Consider the following 18,028-nt stretch of genomic DNA (forward strand, 5'->3'; position numbering starts at 1 on the left):
TTCTGCCTTTTAAAACGAAGGAATGCCAACATACCCTTGCAGAAATGCATTAGTTGCTAGGACTTATGTGCGACATTTAGATGGCTCAAATGCTCTGAAACCCACTTAAAATTGCTGAACAACCTGGAAATGTGGAAGTGGGCAAATCAGAAATAGAGGTAGAGCAGAGAAGGCAGCTATGTTGAGTCCAAATAAATGGAAAAAATTATTATTAACTGGAGTTGTAGCCTGAATAGAATGCTTATCTATTTTTTTCTTTTAGCACACGGTATCATCTTCACTTACTGTTTTTCTTTCTCTAATTAAACACCTGCTGAGGCACTTTATGAGGATAATGTAATGTGATTTAACTTGACTGTTCAGAAGATGAAAACATGACACGGTTCTCAGCATCTGCTTAAAGAAAACATTTTGTCTTTTTGGTTATAAAAAGGAAATAAACCTCAAAATGCTCATTTTGTTCTGTGCTGAAGGATAAAAACATCTCAAATTTCTGTAAAAATTCAGACCAATAGTATAAGGTATTCCTTAACTGCTTGCAAACTGGTCCACAGCCACAGAGGCTTGCAAATAAGGCACTACCTCAGAGAGGGCAGTGTGGTGAGGTATGTGCAAGTCAGACAATTGTGAATGACACCTCAGATGATAAGTAATTGTTTAGAATTTCCCAGAAGCTTGGTTAAAACCTTAAAAACTATGACTAGAAGCTTTATTAAAAGGTTTCCAGTGACACCAACCACCAAAAAGGAGAACGGCTGTGAAGCCCAGAAGACTGACAAATTCCGCTGGGATGCTATTTCTTTCACTCTCTTTTTAAAAATAATTGTGAGAGGAGGTAGAAATGATCTGTTCTCCAGAGATGTATCACAGTTTCATAAAACCCAAAACAGCTCCACCAGACAGAATCGTTGATCTTGTCTTTTTCTTTCCAGACCTAATATTTATACTACTGTCTGTCTTAAATCCCTTTCTGTTCTGAGGTGGCCTTCAACAGAGCCACCTGCATCTTAGTGCACTTGTTACAGTTTATTTGGGATGACTGGTCTGAGAACAGAGTCCAGCCTGGATATTTGGGAGATCTGCTGGTCTGTGTTCTCAGCTTTGCAAGCCAGGATGCAGCACCCATTTTGCATTTAGTCTTCATATCCAATATAGTCAGGGACAGACTTTTCTTTGAAAACAAATGGTGCTCAAAGCTCAGTTCTACGTCCTTCATAAGAGAAAAGAAAATGTTTGGGATCTAAGGAGAACTTGAAATAACCCAGCAAAATGAATTGCCACTGCGGTTACTCCAGGAGATTTGTAGGTGCTGGTAACGTGTCCAAAAGTAACCCACGTAATGCAGCTATGATTTCTTGTACTTTCAGCAAGTCGCCTAAGAAAGCTGCTGTAATCATTAGAAAAAATTTAAAATGTTTTTGGTCTCTTTTCAAGTGCCAAGGTATTTCGTGAATTTAACAGTTGGTAGACCCTTACACGTTACCTGCTTAGAGAGAACGTGCTTGTAACAGCACTGACCGTGGGGGATTCACCCAGAGAAGAATATCTTCCAAGAGAGAGGAAGAAGTATGTAAGGAGAACTATAATCAAAAGAAAGATAGCAGTGACTAGAACCACAGACCGCTGTTGCTCTCAAGACAGATGGTTGAGTTAACTCTTTATAGTTTACTTGAGAACAAAATAACTCTGAGCTCTGTCAGGCAGCTCAGCTAACAGTTTACTTAAACTAGCCCTGCTCAAGTGTAATGTCAAGAAAATTCTTCAAGTGGCAGAGCCATCATTTTGCCTCCAGAAGGACAATCTACACAAACTGGAAGCTGAACTCCTGTGGGGTTTCAATGCACCTTGGGTAGGCTGGTCACTGAAACCATCAGGGGTCTTAAAATCTGTCAGTACCTGGGGGGAGGTACTGCTCATATCTGTTTCCACTGTGGACACTTGTAAGGACCAAATGTAGCTACTTTGGTGAAATGCCATTGCTGTGAGAGCGTACATATTTAAAGTAAGAACACCGTAGTATGCAGTTACTAGATCCTTTGAATATTTAGCTAATCCAGTCTCTCTGAGTGTCCAGAACATCTCAAAGGCTGCAGTGAGTTACAGTTGCCCACAAGGGAGCATCTTACGCTGTGGGAGCCACGTTGGCATGTCTGTGCACCTTTGCACGAAAGATGTATGGTGCCAGAGCTCTTTGCACTGGGGATAATTTAGCCTCACAGGGGGAAGTTGTGAGAATTCACTTCTACTTTAATATGTACAGTCAAGGAGAGTAGTGCTGTGCTTATGGTATATTTTCCTAGGCTATATTTTGTTTGTATTCAACTCCAGCTATACTGACTTTCATAAACTCTGTTTTTTTTACTGGTCTTCTGTTTAACAGCTGCCTGTTCTTGCCAAGTTTAGCTCCTCATAATGCACCTACAAATAATGCCGTTACAACAGGACTTATTGACGGTGCAGTTGTCAGTGGAATTGGAACTGGTAAGTACTCGAGTATGACTGTCAGCAGCATTTTGTATTTGATATTTAGTTGTCTTACATTTCTTTGTTAGCCATGAAGTGATAGTATGGTGTTGGATGCTGTGCACTCATCACTGAGAACTTCTTGTGTCTTTTCCTGCGTACATGTTTCTTTTTGCCCCCAAGTCAGTGAAAAGCAATGTGAAATACAAATGTGTGATTGCTGTAAAATACAAGGCTTTCAGCAGAAGATTAAACTGTAATCAAGAGAAGCGGATGAATAATGAACCTGGATGCATTAAGTACAAATTGAGGTAGTAGTGTGAAGAACATAGGAAACGTGGAATGAATTGTAATGCTGTGCTTGTGGCTTTCTTCTGCTGAATTCTTGACTGAATTCATTACAGGTGCAGTTACACATATAATCACAAAAAGTCCATCTAAATTGTTTGCTATCCCTTATATTGTTCACTGTAGACTGTTCACCCTACAGGAATCTGGCGTGCTGCGGGGCTAATTGAACGTGATCACTTAGATAAAATGTTAACTCTAAAAACTAAGTTGAAGGTTTACTGCATTAAGACAGAATTCCTGTTAGACGGTTCCTGAGGTCTGTGAACTCTTTGTTCTGTGGGAGCACCCCATGAGATGAAATGGAGTCAGGTGTATGCGGTGGAGAGATCATCTTCAACAAAGGCTTCTTCAACAACTCGCACCTATGGAAGAAGAATCTCATCGTTCTGTTAGTGGTTTTGGAGGGCCTGATCCACTTATTCTGTCTAGGGAACTGAAACTGAGTTGTTCTGAACAAGCACAGCTCCAGAGTTGATTTTTGGTTTTGGAATAGGAGGGGAATAGCATGCAATTCTTGCTTTGTTCTGAAAGAAACCCCTCTGAGCCAGCTTTATGTGTTTTTTTTCCTCCAAGCTTGAGTCGAAAGAAGTAGCATTGAAGTCCATGAAATAAAAGTTTGAGAAAGCACAGCCAGTGTCAACTGAGCTGATATGAAAAAAAGGAACAGGAACAAGTCGGTATCTGCAGCTATATAATGGACTTTCGTTTTTTGTTTCTAGGTGAAAGATTTTTCCCACCGCCATCTGGTTTAAGCTACTCAACTTGGTTTTGTATTGAACATTTTAGTACGCCTCCTAATAACCATCCTGTGAGACTTCTTACTGTGGTGCGGCGTGCAAACTCCTCAGAGCAGCATTATGTCTGCCTTGCCATTGTCCTCTCGGCAAAAGACCGATCACTGATTGTTTCAACTAAAGAAGAATTGCTTCAAAATTATGGTAAGAATTGTATTTTGTCATCGCTTCATCCTGACAGTGTTACGGGGATACAACAGCAAGTGTATTTTAAACCTGGTATCTGGAAGAATTGTGTGTGATGGAACTTTAGTTGCAGCTTCACCAGCTCCTAATGGGTTTTGACAATGGAAAAATGCAAAATGTAAACATTTGTGTAAAATTAAGAAGCTTTTATAATTTCCAAAGATTATTTGATAACTGCATATAAGGACAAATTTTTGTCAAAATCACCAGTACTATAGATTTAAAGGAGGGATTCTATCATTGGTTTTGGAAGAGTTTTGCCTTTATCTGGTATTGTTCATTTTAGACATCATCTCTTGAAGTGCAAACGTTAACTATGTTTGCTTTGAGGTCTGGAAATTGTAAACTAATAGGCTGTGAAGGCTTTTTCAATCTGGGTAGTCTCAGCGTTAGAGGCCTATGTAAAGGCGATCAGTCATTCACTTCATGTTGTAATATTGTGACCAGTTTTCGGAAGAGTTTGTAGCTTCATGCAGCATCTGTGATCAGAGGTGGAATTTCAGGAGGTGCAAGGAAGATCGAAGTGAAGTTGGTGAGGTCAGTGAATTTGCCAGAGAGCACTATCAGTGTGGCTGGGGGCTTCAGGCTTAGCCATCTCCCATCTCCTGCCTTGTCCTCCATCAGAGCCTCCAAAAATGGTCAGTTTTGACAAGCCATTTTTGCACAGTGGCTGTGGAGGAGCTGAGAGGAGCAGGGCGCCCTTCTGCACATGTTTCAGGCTTGGCTCTTTACCAGACCAACACTCTGGGTTACAACTGCTTATCAAAAACCTGTTCCTGCTTCTGTTCTTTCCTTTTGAGTAGCAGGCACTCATAAAGAATTTATACAGCTGTTATTATTAAAAAAAAAAACCCAAACAACAAGTAGACTGTTACAGAATATTCCTGATACTCAGGGTATTGAACTGTTATAGAATATTCCTGATATTCAGGATATAGAATATTCATGATAAATGGACATTCACATCGTTAACTGCAGTAGTTTCTCAAAGTAGAAGTCAGGTTCAAAACCTAAAACCTGGGAGCTGAAGACCCATAGTATAAGGGAGGAGCTAAACTTCTTAAATTACAAAGGTACTGACAGCACTTTCTTTCTCAGAAGACTGAATTCTTATAAGAGAGAATTAAATGAGTTTATCTTCGTATTAATTGCTTTAGCCTGCACTGGAGCTACAGATTGTATGTTTTTAGTTTTGTAAGCTGCTGTTATCTAAGTCTTTAAACGAGATTGGATTTGAAGAGGCTTTGTCAGAGAAGATCTGAAAGTCTCTGACTATGAGACTGTTTTTTAGTTGAACGGGATGCTTTTGCTTTAGTGGAGTGCCACCCTGTCGTGGCTAAATCGTAGTTGGTGGGGAGTACCTGAAGAACTGAGGTGACAGGCCCACCAGCACAGGGACTGGAAGTGCTGACAGTCTGTTGTAAGAGTAAATGGGGTGGTTTAAGGATCCTTCTTGTGAGCGAGAATTGTGCTCAAAGGTGTCTGGCTGAGAAAAAGAACTTGAGATTATTTTTGTATCTGAACATTACTAGTTCCAAGCACTTTGCTTTTATCTTTTTCCTTGTGCTGTTTCTAAAGAAATGAGTGTTCTCCCAGTGCAGCTGGCTGCTCAGGTAAGAGGATTAGTGGTTTTCCTTTCCTTCAATATGAAAGAATGAAGAAAGATCTGAAAAGCTACTGTTTTCTGTGGAAGCGTTCACTGGTGGAGCGTTTTCAAACTTTGTCTTTTTTTCTTTTGAGGGTGGGAGGGCAGGGGCAGGTTTCAAGCAGAGTGTGGGTCATTCTGCTTTGTGGTGGATGAGCTAACGCACCTGCAAAAACTGATCGTGCCCTCTGGTGTGAAGCCAAAGGATGCCTTCTAGAGAGATGAGGAAATTGTGTGCTGAGAACTAAAGTGTAGTTTAACATCCAGGAGAAGGACATTCAGCACCCATTAATGAAAAAAGACCTGGGAAACGCTTGAAGTGTATAGGTGGGTGAATTGGGGAGAGGTGGTCAGCAGCTTGTGGTGTGCAGCCCCTGCGGAGAGGCAGGGAGTGAGTTCCTCTGGCCCTGTGTCTGGAAGGCAGGCAGCCCTCTCCGACTGCTCTCTCCGCTGTGCGAGGGCGGCCGATGGAGCCGCGGGTGCAGCTCTCCCCACCCCACCTTGTAGCAGCCCCACGCCCCAGCTCCCCTGAGGGTACACTGAGGGGAGGGCAAGGGCGACTTGGTGCTGAAGGGGAACAGACAAGACAGAATCCTAGAATCATCTGGGTTGGAAAATCCCTTGAAGCTCCTCCAACCCAACCACGACCCTCACCCTGACCGTTCCCAACTCCCCCAGATCCCTCAGTGCTGGGTCAGCCCGACTCTTCAACCCCTCCAGGGATCCCGGGGACTCCCTCCCTGCCCTGGGCAGCCCATTTCAACACCCAACAGCCCCTTCTGCACAGAAATCCTTCCTCAGAGCCAGCCTGACCCTGCCCTGGGCAGCTTGAGGCCATTCCCTCGGGGCCTGGCGCTGGCTCCTTGGCTCCAGAGACTCATCCCCCCTCTCTGTACCCTCCTGTCAGGGAGTTGCAGAGGGCCAGGAGGTCTCCCCTCAGCCTTCTCTTCTCCAGACTGAACCCCCCCAGTTCCCCCAGCCGCTCCCCAGCAGACCTGTGCTCCAGACCCTGCCCCAGCTCCGTTGCCCTTCTGTGGCCACGCTCGAGTCATTCAATGGCCTTTTTGGGGTGAGGGGCCCAAAACTGAACCCACTCACCGAGGGGCAGCCTAAGGTAAAAAATAAATCCATTAAAAATTGCAATTCCCCATAAAAATTGTCTTAGTGGTAGGCTCAGTTCTGGTTGTTCCCTTCAACAACCCCAGTTCCCTCAGCCGCTCCTCATATGACCTGTGCTCCAGACCCTGCACCAGCTTCCTGGCCCCCTGTCTCCCCTGGGAGATGTTGTGAAGTCCTTGTTTTGACTTGGGCAGAAACATCTCAGCCCTGAGTTTAATTTTCCTTAGAACTGCAAAAAAGGGAAGAAGAGAAGCCACCATGCTGAGGCTTGAGTTACAAGTACCCCAGTCTGTCTTTGATGCGTGTCTCCCTAGCCAGACATCGTATTTGTGGCTTTTATCAAGGAAAAAAAGTCTCAGGCTTTCAACCTCATCTTTAATTTCACTTATGCTTTGTGATTTAGCATGATTCTGATGCAGATGCTTTGAAAGCTAATCTGTACTTGTATCTACTTTCATGTGTGACCTAACTGTTTAAGCAAGATAGTGGCAAGCTTATAGTGAGTGTCTGTGGCCAGGTGCTGTCGGGGCAAGAGGGGACTTCTGTGGGAAGAGCCCAGGGCTGCCACATGCCAAACAGGACCAGTTTTGGCCAGCTCTGCAGCAGCCCCCCTTCTGTGGGACACACAGCTGAGCCCAGCAGCCAGGCTGGGGGCACCTCTGGGAAGGCACATGTGAGAGAGAGTGAAACGAAGTGAGGAGTAAGAGGGGAAAAAAGGTGAGCGACAATGCCCTGAGGGCATGTAGGGGAGAGGAGGGTGCACTCCAGGCACCAGCGCAGAGATCCCTTGCGGGCCCTGGAGAAAACCACAGCGGAGCAGATAGTGGGGCCTGTGGAGGAGACCACGGAGGAGCAGGGAAAACTGGAAGGAGGGTGTCTGGGAAGTATGGGTATCTCTCTCCACAGTGTGAGAAAAGTGGTAAAAATAGCTCTGTAGGTTTGGAGAGACATCTTATTTCTTTCTGGCTACTGCTGTGAAAACCTTTTTAGAAAAACAACAAAAGATCCTTCTGTGACTTGCATGGTAGCATGAGAAAGTTAGTCAGAACTTGAGCAAACTGGTCGTTTTAGCTAAAAAATTTTCAAAGAGAAGGGAGAAGTAAAATGTAATTATCAAAAGTCTAAAAGTATCCCAAGAATTTTCTTAGAGAAGAATTAAAGCAAAAGAAGAGGAGACCTGTCGTTGAGACTATCAAACCTTACAGTAGTTTGTTAATGTGCAAGTATTTAGGGACATTCAGTGACAATTTGGTCTGAACGCTTTCTCAAATCTGATTGCATTCTTTCAGTTCTTGTGATCAAAGTCATTCTTGTTAACTGTTTGACTTTATTCATATCTTGTTAATTGTCTTTTTGATAACTATGTGCTTTCTAAAAATTTGACTCTAATGTGTGGCTGTAGGTTGTTTTGCATAAAGTCTAATGACACTTTTTGTGTTTTAAGCTCCTTATTCCTGCTGGTGCCCACTAACTGGTACTTTTCCTTTAGTTGATGACTTCAGTGAGGAATCATCATTTTATGAAATTCTTCCCTGTTGTGCCCGTTTCCGCTGCGGTGACCTCATTGTGGAAGGCCAGTGGCATCACCTGGTTCTGGTCATGAGTAAAGGCATGCTCAAGAACAGCACGGCTGCGCTCTACCTTGACGGACAGCTTGTTAACACTGTTAAGGTAAAATAAGTGTTTAAATCCTCATCATTACTGATCAGAGTAATTTCTCTCTCTCTCTTTCTGCGTGCCTGTGCACAAAAGTCCACACAAAACAAACCAACACACCCCTTCCCCCTAAAAAAACAACAAAAAACTGAAACCAGCAAACAAAAAAACACAAATGAGGAGCCTTGCTAAAAGGGGTCTTTGCTCACTACACAGCTCCGAGCCTGCTCCTGTTCAGGGGAGAAGATAACGAATGCTTTCTCAGGCATGAGCAATAGTAACACTGAAGTGAAGTGGATGTGTTGCATTGAGTGTGAGGCAAGTGTGTGACACGACTGTGCTGTTGACTAGATTAATTAGAAGGATCATAAAAAGAATTATCCCAGGACCGTGTACCAGATCTAACTTTGACTAATAGGGGGATTACAGTGTAAGACAGCTTTGCCAATTTCTGCAGGTTGTTCCTTTCCCAACCCTCTGGCCACCCCAGAAAAAGCATCCCTGTGTCAGTGATAGCCACCAAGATGTCCAGTGTTGTTATTAATTGATTGTAGATGAAACACATTTACTTGAAAAGGTCAAAATTTTGTTGCTAGGTGAAAGAAACTGGGAGGCCAGAAGCAGAGAGGAGTGAAAAGCACTGTGGACCTGTCCACTGAGCACAAAGTATTCCTGCCCTGTAACAGATAACTGCAGAGCATTTGGCATCTGGCGGGTGTGGGCCTTAAGGGGATAACCTCATCCTGGTGTGAGGTGTAAATTAGCTGTACTGCTGTGGATAAAACAGTATTTTGACTTTCAATGTTTACCTTTCAGTATTCCTTTTGCAGAAATAGGACTATAGTAACTTGTTATGCTAATAGCTGTAATACATGAGCATGTATCTGGCCATCTGTCTGGCCATATGTGACCACATTCAGTAGCTGGTAACAGAATTTTTACAAGGTGAATAGAAAATACCCCTGAGATTGTTATTGTCATATATAGGCCAACATCTTACTCCTGTATTTGTTCTGTTCCTGTCTGAAAATCTTATCAGATCGAGTTGATCACGTTTGCACTTTAGCTTGGAGCAGTATCGCTACCAAAGTCAGGCTTTCACTGGCTGAAAAAAAAAAAAAAAAAAAAAAAAAAATGCAAATTTGAGGTCATCTTACTGCTTTTGCAAAAAATAATGAGCGTCACAGGCCACCATGTTTTTAGAACCAAGATACAGCCTCGTTCTGTAGTGTTCTAAAGCACTGAACTTGCCTGTCCTCATCCTGTGTTTCCATACACACCTTCATCTTTTGAAAGCCACTTCTGATCTCTGCATTTACCTTCTGTTTAAGGTTCTTCACTGACGTTCGTATCTGTATGGTGTCAGAATTACGCAGCAATCATTCCGTACATTCCCTGGTTTGCATAACACTTTCCCGACTTCCTGATCTCCCTATTTATTTTGCGCTCTCAATAACTTGGCTGTGTTTTTCTCCCTTGCAGCTTCACTATATTCACAGTAGTCCTAGCGGGTCTGGTTCTGCCAATCCACCTGTGGTCAGCACTGTTTATGCCTACATTGGCACGCCACCCGCACAGCGCCAGCCCTCTTCCTTAGTGTGGCGCTTGGGCCCTACACACTTTCTGGAGGAAGTTTTGCCTGCCCCAGGTATTAGCACCATCTATGAGCTGGGACCAAATTACGTCGGAAGCTTTCAGGCAGTATACGTACCATGTAAGTACAATTCGCGTGGCAGCTAGTAACTTGGCCTGGCTGTAGTGGAATCTCGTGTGTGCATGGTGGCAGAAGAGGTGAGAAGGGAGAGTAGAGTATGTGGTAGCAGCAAGGAAAGGGTAGCTCTTCGTAGGAAGAAGATTAGTAGCTGTTATTGAAGAGAATGTTGGGTTGACACAGCGTTTAGGGATAGGATGTATCTGAGAACAGTCAGTGTGAGGTTAATGGTTGGACTAAATGATCTTCAAGGTCTTTTCCAACCTAGGTGATTCTGTGAAATCCAAATTACTGTTTTAACATGCTTCTGGTAGTTCTTGTACTGAGATACAGAAGTGCTTGTATTCCTCACTTTAGTTTTAAATGAGTTAGAAATGCTTAAAGCTGTCATTATTCATATGGTGCTTTATATTTATCCGTAGAAGGTGAAGTTGGAAAGGCATTTTAACTTGTCAGCTTCTACTGATAGCACTCATTTGCAAATCTGCAATGTATTCTGTATTTTAAACGTAGCTGTCTTGAAATGTCGTTGTTTATAGGGCCTAAATAGGTCAACTGATAAAAAATTCAAACAGGGAGAGATTGTGGTGTATCAAAGAGTCTTTAAGCATTCGTTGCAAGCAAATATGGGCAATTCTATTCCATTTTTAAAGGGTTCTTGTTTGAAATGCAGGGGAGTACAACACAAAAAGATGTGAATAACCTTGTTAGAAATGTGTGCCCATAGCCCTGTTTTTAAATATTCAGACAATGGATTCTTCATCAGCTCTGGTAAGGTGCACTGTCACTAGCTAGATTTTCCTGTTCTGTAGCGCTCCCTGTCTCCCTGTCCAGTTAGAGCTCGTCCTCACTAACATCAGTATTATGTCAGAAGATGCTCTTTGCTTTACCTGGCCATCACAGGGCTCTTCAGTGAGACATAAATAAATATGGAAAACGTATCAAGTCGTCTTGTCCTTCCATTGTCTTTCCCCATGAGGAGCTCTTCTGGAGAGAGACTCACCAGCTCAAGGAAGGAGGCAGTGAAAGCTGAGGGTGCTAGGAAAACAAAAGTATGTACAGGGAGTGCCCAGTCTTACTTTGCATGGTGAAGTCTTTCCCTAGAGTGGTGGCAGACACCCTCCACTGCCCCAAATGTAGATGATGATTGGGCTGTGAAAGAACGAAGTATCGTGAAAAAGAAGGTAGCTTACCTTGCCCATTCTGAGTGAAAAACGTTAGGGAATTGAATTTTGTTATGTACAGTTCTGTGTCACGTACTTGCTTTTTTTGACAGCTAGACAAACCTGGCAAGCAACTCAGGATTTAGGCATCTGCAAGGCAATTAAAATTTCTTCTGGAAGACGTTTTAACTGGTGGTGTGTAACTTTAAGTACTGAATTAGCCAAAGCAAATTCTGTGAATGTGAATTTGTTCATTCACTTCAGAGAATTAAAAGATCTTCATGCCTTTATGCTAAGGGCACATTCACCAGGAATCCCACAGTAACTTAAAAAAATTCTTTATTTCTTTTATGTGCTGACCCTTTCTGGTGTGGTGGTTTATTTCTCCTACACAAGCTTTGCTCAGTTCATTGTATTTCAGGAGCGGTCTGCTCCAGGACTTGGCCTCTATTTCCAAAATGCTTGTTCTTCTTTAATGTGATGATTATTCATGGGAATCCTGGAGAAGAGAAGAGCTCCTCTAGTCTTTCACTGTTGTCCTTCACAGGGGAATTGTGTCTGACTTGCCATTTGCCCATGCAGTGCTTCTTTCGGAAGTTTTGTCCCGTTTTCGGTGACCAAGATTGCCATGTTCTGAGAATTTGTACTGTGCTTAAACAGAACTAAAAACTTGATACTCTTTAAGTCTTGGGAAGACCTCTCAGAGAGCAGTTACTATTTCAGGAGAAGGAATTCGGAGGAATGTTCTTGGGGCATCCCTGTGAGCAGAGAATTCGATGAGGATTTCATTTATGGGGAAAGCAAGACTTCTTAAGTGAGACTCTACAGGAACTAAACCCTAGTTCAACAAATCATGTAGACACCCAGCTTCTCACTCGATTCAGGGTCAGGTGAGGAGTCTGCACGCTTTTTAAATTCCGTTAATGTGTGTCACTGGAGTTGCAGACACCTTTTGACCTAGAATGAAGACACAGAAGTGAGTCTCTGTGTTGAGACTTGAGGTGCTGAGTTTTGCACGCTTCCTCTGAGCGTTGTAGACAGCTGTCAATCATAGTGTTTGTGGTGCCTCGAATGAAGCATCTGTTTTTGGAGCAGTGGGTACAAAATAGTAAAGATACGGTTAGATATTCTCTTTGATGCCTGGGCCTTTTGGTCTTTATTCAGTCTTGCATCTCTTGTACCATTCTCGAAGGCTTTTTTCCTGGCAAGCCATTGTATAAAGCCTGTTGTCACAGGCAAAGATTCAGACATACCAAATATTTCTCTGGTTTTGATTTGGTTTTCTTCAGGTTGGAAGGGAAGTGAACAGCCCTTAGGCTCTATGCAAATTGAGTACAGGCATACTGTTGCCTTCCAAAAATTGAGATGAGGAAGCACTGTGTATTCTATTGCTTGGCCAAGCCACAGGCTGCCAGCTGCCATATTGTAGACCTCTTTGAAAGGAAATGTTTGCTGTGTGGGGCCCTTTTATTTAAATGGCAGAATTATTCCACAACTCTCATGCTATGGAACTGCTCTTCGGTAGAGCAAGTACGCAAAGACAATATTACATCTCAACTACTTGTAAAACCTTTCTTCTGTACCTGTTCTGCAGTATCGTTTGCTTAAGACTTTACTTTTGAAATTGGAATGAAAAGCAGCAGTGCTATTACTTAAGTGAACTTCTGTTTTGTCTTTAAGGCAAAGATTCAAAGTCTGAAGGAATCAGCCTGTCTCCAGTATCTTTGGTACCAGAGGAGAAGGTCTCTTTTGGTCTCTATGCACTGTCGGTTTCTTCATTTACAGTGGCAAAAATAAGGAAAGTTTACAACAAGTTGGATAGTAAAGCTATTGCCAAACAGGTATGCTGGGAAATGAGTTACTTAATGTGTGCTACTTGTTTGTTCTTTTAACTTCTTTCAAGGCAGTTTGCTCAATGCAACCAGGAACAATAATGTACTTCTCAAAAAGAGTTGCCCATAATCATTTTCATGTTTTAAAAAAGTTTTTTGAAAGTTGAGGGAAGTTGCACTCCTAGATTTTATTTGTGTTCTTGAAATTACTAGTAGCTATGTATCTTAGCACCTTTTGGAGGTATTTTGGCTTTTTAATATAGATCCCAGTTTAATCCTGTTGAAAAAGTCAAGATTATATCATTGAACAGCATTTCTCCTGCTGCATATGAACAAAGCTGATAGCTTAGTCCTCTGACTGTGATTTAGATTTGGAAGCAAGAATACTGCTTCACATTTTTCTTCAAAGTGCATTAAAAGTCAGTGAATTATTTATTCAAAGGACTATATGTGAAGAAAGGCTGAGAGTTGGGGCTGTTCAGCCTGAAGACGAGAAGGCTCAGGAGACCTTACTGCAGCCTTTCAACATAGACAGGGAGCTTTTACAAACAACAGAGAGACTTTTTACCGGGGTGTGTAGTGACAGGACAAGGTGTAACGGTTTTAAACTCAAAGAAGGTGGATTTAGTGGGTATAAGGATGAAACTTCTTATGATGAGGGTGGTGAGACACAGGAGGAGGTTGCCTAGAGAAGCTGTGACTGCCCCATTCCAAGGTTGGAGGGTGCCTTGAGCAACCTGATTTAGTGGAAGATGTCCCTGCCCACAAGAGGGGGATTAAGCTAGGTGATCTTTAAAGGTTCCTTTCAACCCAAACCATTCTGTCATCCAGTGGGATTACTTTTAAAGTTAGATTCATCTTCCTTAAACTTAAACCTTAAACCTTCAACTTCCTTAAATTTAAACTTAGACTGGAGATTTCTCTTTACTTTAGAGAATATCTTAATGGCTCTAGCACAGTTCTGTTTAAAGTTATTCTTCATCACAGGAGGAAAATACACAGGTTATATTAAGACTTGTGTAAAAAACCCTCTTCCCTCTGTCTCCTGCTTTTTTGCTTGTTTCATTCAGCTGGTGATTTCTTCTCATGAAAATGCCACACCTGTGAAGCTGCTACATAACTCGGCAGGGCATTTGAATGGACCAGCGCGCTCCATTGGTGCAGCCTTGATAGGATATTTGGGTGAGTTGAGTACTTGAAAATTATTATCTTTAAAAATGATTAATTACTTGTCAATAGACCTAAGTTCTAGAAGATAAATGATGTAATTGATGAATGTTAATCATACATTGTTAAATTTAATTGATGTTTCTCTATTTTAAAGACATACTATTATCTTTTCTACTAGCGTGGGATGCTTGTTTCAGTTCATATGAGTTATCATTATGAAAATATACTTTACCTTAGGTCATAAACTATTTTCCAGTGCAATATTTCTTTCTCTTCCTCTTCTGAGGTGTCACAGTTCTTCTAGTGATACTCTTTTCATAATTTAGGCAATACTAGAATGCAAATTACTTGCATATATTCATGATGATTTCCTACAAGAATTAGAGTTGACTTTATTTTCTCTTGTCTATGCTCAGGTGTAAGAACATTTGTCCCCAAGCCTGTTGCCACTACACTGCAGTACATTGGTGGAGCTGCTGCTATTCTGGGACTTGTAGCCATGGCATCAGATGTAGAAGGGTTGTACGCAGCTGTGAAGGCCTTGGTCTGTGTGGTAAAGAGCAATCCACTAGCCAGCAAAGAAATGGAAAGGATCAAAGGTTATCAGGTATCTAAGAAATGTCTTAAAACAGAGCAGGCTGATTGAATTTCACTGTGTGTCCTAGCAGTTCCTGTGGAAATTCCTTGTTGTATTGTGGTAACCTGAGTTTCTGCTCTTAAGTTTACTGAGCTCTTGGGTGAATAGCATAAATGAGTTATTTAGGATGCCTTTTACAGGAGAGTGGGGCAGGTTTTTCTAAGCAGTTGTGCACGTTCAGCTGCTCTGCTGAAGCTGAGCCTTCCTTAATAGCAAGGAAGAGCACAACTACGGCACTTAGATGAATCTTTTCCTGTGGTTGTGAACCTACCCCTGCAAGCCTTGGGAGCTTCTGTCTGTGATCTGCCAGCAAGGGAGGAGGACAGGGACACATGAAGAAAACCAAACAAGTGGGTTCCTAGAATCATTATTTTGAGGAGGCTGCACAGGCTTTATAGTTAGTGATGCTGTTTGCTTTCAAGCTGAAGACTTCTTAATTCTCCATCAGGATGGGGAAAATGCAAACAGTTATGCAGAAGGATTGGTTGACTGACTTGAAAAGATCTTCATGTGACCAGTGCCTTTTACATTTCTCATGAAGACTGCTTTGCTGAAACAGAAAGTTCATGCTGTGATTTAGGTGGTGTATTTGCAAACCTTGTAATGCCAGTGGCTAGTGTAGGTACCTCCAAAACATATTATCATGTAGCCTGTTAGAGACCTCGGCTTACTCGCACCATAAGCAGTCAGCAGATCATCCCATGTGAAAACCCTACATTCCACTTGTATTGACCTCAGCAAACAGCATGGCTTGAGAGAGATTCCCAGGAATCGGTGTGCCTTTAGTAATGCTTCAAGGAGGTTGGTGAAGCTAGAGGTCAGTATGTTGAGAAGACAAGAAACAGTAATAGTACATCTGGCAATTTGTTCTTTCCCAACCCAGACTATAAGAAGTTAGAGCAGAAGTGAGGACTGAAAGGAGGACATCTTTGGTCATGCCTATGGCAACGAAGTGTAGCAAGAAAAAAGAAAGTCAGGCTTATTCAGATTTCTGTTGTCAAGGCTGCCTTTCCCTGGTGCCAGCATACCTCTCATCTGTGTGTGCAGTACGCTAGGGGTGCTCTAGTTAAGTCTGCCATGTCCAGGAGCACAGCTCTCTGAGAATGCATCATGTCTTAAACTGTGACCGACTACTGAGAGCTCAGGGCGGCGGGGTGTGTGTGTGCGCCTAATCCTCAGGGCCTGGATACTGTCTGAAGTGTAAAACGGATGTTTTCGGAGCTGTAGGGCCTCCTTTTCTGATCAACCATAATGCCACTTCCGAGGTTTTTCATCAAGAGCCTCAACTATCAGACATACTCTAAGGGCCTTCTCAGAAGGGTCACAGTCATTTCATCCATGCTTCTTCATGCTTAGACAGTATTGCTATGTGTTCATAGGATACTAATTCCTTTTCTGTTTACTTGTTCAAGTTGCTGGCAATGCTGTTAAAGAAGAAACGATCCCTTCTGAACAGCCACATACTCCACCTGACCTTCTCCTTGGTGGGAACCGTCGATAGCGGGCATGAGACTTCCATTATTCCAAATTCTGCTGCCTTCCAGGACCTGCTCTGTGATTTTGAAGTATGTAAAGCTGCACAGAAGAGTGAATGATGATGCTGGGTAGTGATTAAGTCAGATGCTGATAGCATACCTTAAATACTGAACAGCAGTAAACTAGGTTCTCATCTGAGAACTTGGTATTTCAGAGGTGTAGTATAGCAAAGCAGCTGAGCAGCAAGATTATTGGTAACTTTTCCTGCTGAAATGGCTTGAATTTCTTTTAACCTGGGTGTTCTACTGCAGTACTTACGTTGAGGTATGGAAGACTTACTGAAAATAACAGGAGGCGAACTTTAAACATAGCACATAGCAGTCACTTCATCATCAATACGAGAGAGATCTCGAGGGGCTGAAGCGAGGGCAGAGGAGGGCAAAGAGGCTGGGGAAGGGCCTGGAGAATAAATCCTGTGAGGAGCCAGGGAAGGAGCTGGGAGTGTTCAGTGTGAGGAGGAGGAGGCTGAGGGGAGCCCTCATCCCTCTCTGCAGCTCCTGACAGGACATTGCAGAGAGGCTGGGGCTGGGCTCTGCTCCCAGGGGATCAGGGACAGGACAAGAGGGAACGGCTGGAAAGTGCCACAGGGGAGGGTCAGGCTGGGCAGGAGGAGAAAATGTTTCCCAGCAAGAGTGGTCAGAGAGTGGAACAGGCTGCCCAGGGAGAGGGGAGTCCCCATCCCTGGGGGGGTTTCAGGGCCGTTGGGATGAGCTGTGGGGGATGTGGGGTAGGGGAGAACTTTGTAGAGTGGGGCTGAGGGTTGGACTCGGTGATCCTGAGGGGCCTTTCCAACCTGAGTGATTCTGTGACTCTGTGATCATCTGTGTCCTGCAAAGTTAATAGTAAGGCAGTTCAAATTCTGCTTGCACAATCTGTAAAATATTGAAGGGTCATTTTGTTAAACTAAGGAAAGTAAAGAAGTTCTAAAGAAATGCTAATATAGTAGGGTACAGAACTCATCATTTAGCGTTTACTCCTTTGACATGATCTGTACCTGACACAGACTGAGTAGAAGTATCCTGATTCTCACAGACGAAAATAAATAAATAAATAGAAATACTATTACTACTACTAATCCACCTGTAAGATACTGACTTAACAGCACAAGTCGTCTTGCACAAATGGCATTATGAAGTTATCCATTTCCTTTTTTTAGATGTCTATTTGAGTATTTTAGATCACTCCTGGAAACTTTATTTAAGGGTCTTGTAAATGAAAAAAGTAATTTTTTTTTCTCGCTGCTTAAAATATGTTTTATTTTAATAACAAGGCCAGTTGATTTTAACTGCTTTTTTGTGATCTTAAAGGTCTTTTAATGCCACCCCCCGCCAAGATCAACAATACGCTATAATTATGGCACAAAGAGGAAATAAAAAAGGCAGACCCGAACCTTTGCTGGGTTTTTTTATTTTAGTGGAGTTATAATACAGAAGAAATTTGTCACACACCAAAGTTTCCTCATTTTTTTGAGGTGTAACGTTAAAACTAGAAATTGTGCCATGCCTAAGCAAATTCTTCAGTATCTTGTAACTAGTTATTCTTTAACAAAATTTTTAAATGACAATAACACTCCCTTTGTGTTCACACAAAATTAAACATGGATTTAATAGAAGTTATTACATCTACAGGAGGTATTATTGGTGGTTAGAGGTCTTAAGGTAGATGAACTGTTTAGCAGAGAGAAGACTGAATCACAGCTCAGCTCCTTTTATGGGGAAGCATGAATTCTGCTGAAAAATGCTTTTATCTCTTCCCCCCCCCCCCC

General features: G+C 42.5%; 1 protein-coding gene across 4 annotated transcripts in view; it reads left to right on the forward strand.

The window, feature by feature from the left end:
- Positions 1-18,028, forward strand: part of WDFY3 (WD repeat and FYVE domain containing 3) — a 142,576-nt gene that overhangs the window by 70,327 nt on the left and 54,221 nt on the right. For all 4 annotated transcript variants that reach the window (XM_026847526.1, XM_026847528.1, XM_026847527.1 and 1 more), the window contains 8 exons: positions 2,381-2,481; positions 3,534-3,752; positions 8,048-8,229; positions 9,697-9,928; positions 12,769-12,929; positions 13,991-14,102; positions 14,507-14,697; positions 16,140-16,292. In XM_026847526.1, coding sequence (XP_026703327.1) covers positions 2,381-2,481; positions 3,534-3,752; positions 8,048-8,229; positions 9,697-9,928; positions 12,769-12,929; positions 13,991-14,102; positions 14,507-14,697; positions 16,140-16,292 — 1,351 coding nt within the window. The remainder of the gene's footprint in view (positions 1-2,380; positions 2,482-3,533; positions 3,753-8,047; positions 8,230-9,696; positions 9,929-12,768; positions 12,930-13,990; positions 14,103-14,506; positions 14,698-16,139; positions 16,293-18,028) is intronic.

The sequence above is a fragment of the Athene cunicularia genome, assembly GCF_003259725.1.
Source record: "Athene cunicularia isolate RWA chromosome 4 unlocalized genomic scaffold, athCun1 chr4_part2, whole genome shotgun sequence".
In the NCBI taxonomy this organism is placed as follows: domain Eukaryota; kingdom Metazoa; phylum Chordata; class Aves; order Strigiformes; family Strigidae; genus Athene; species Athene cunicularia.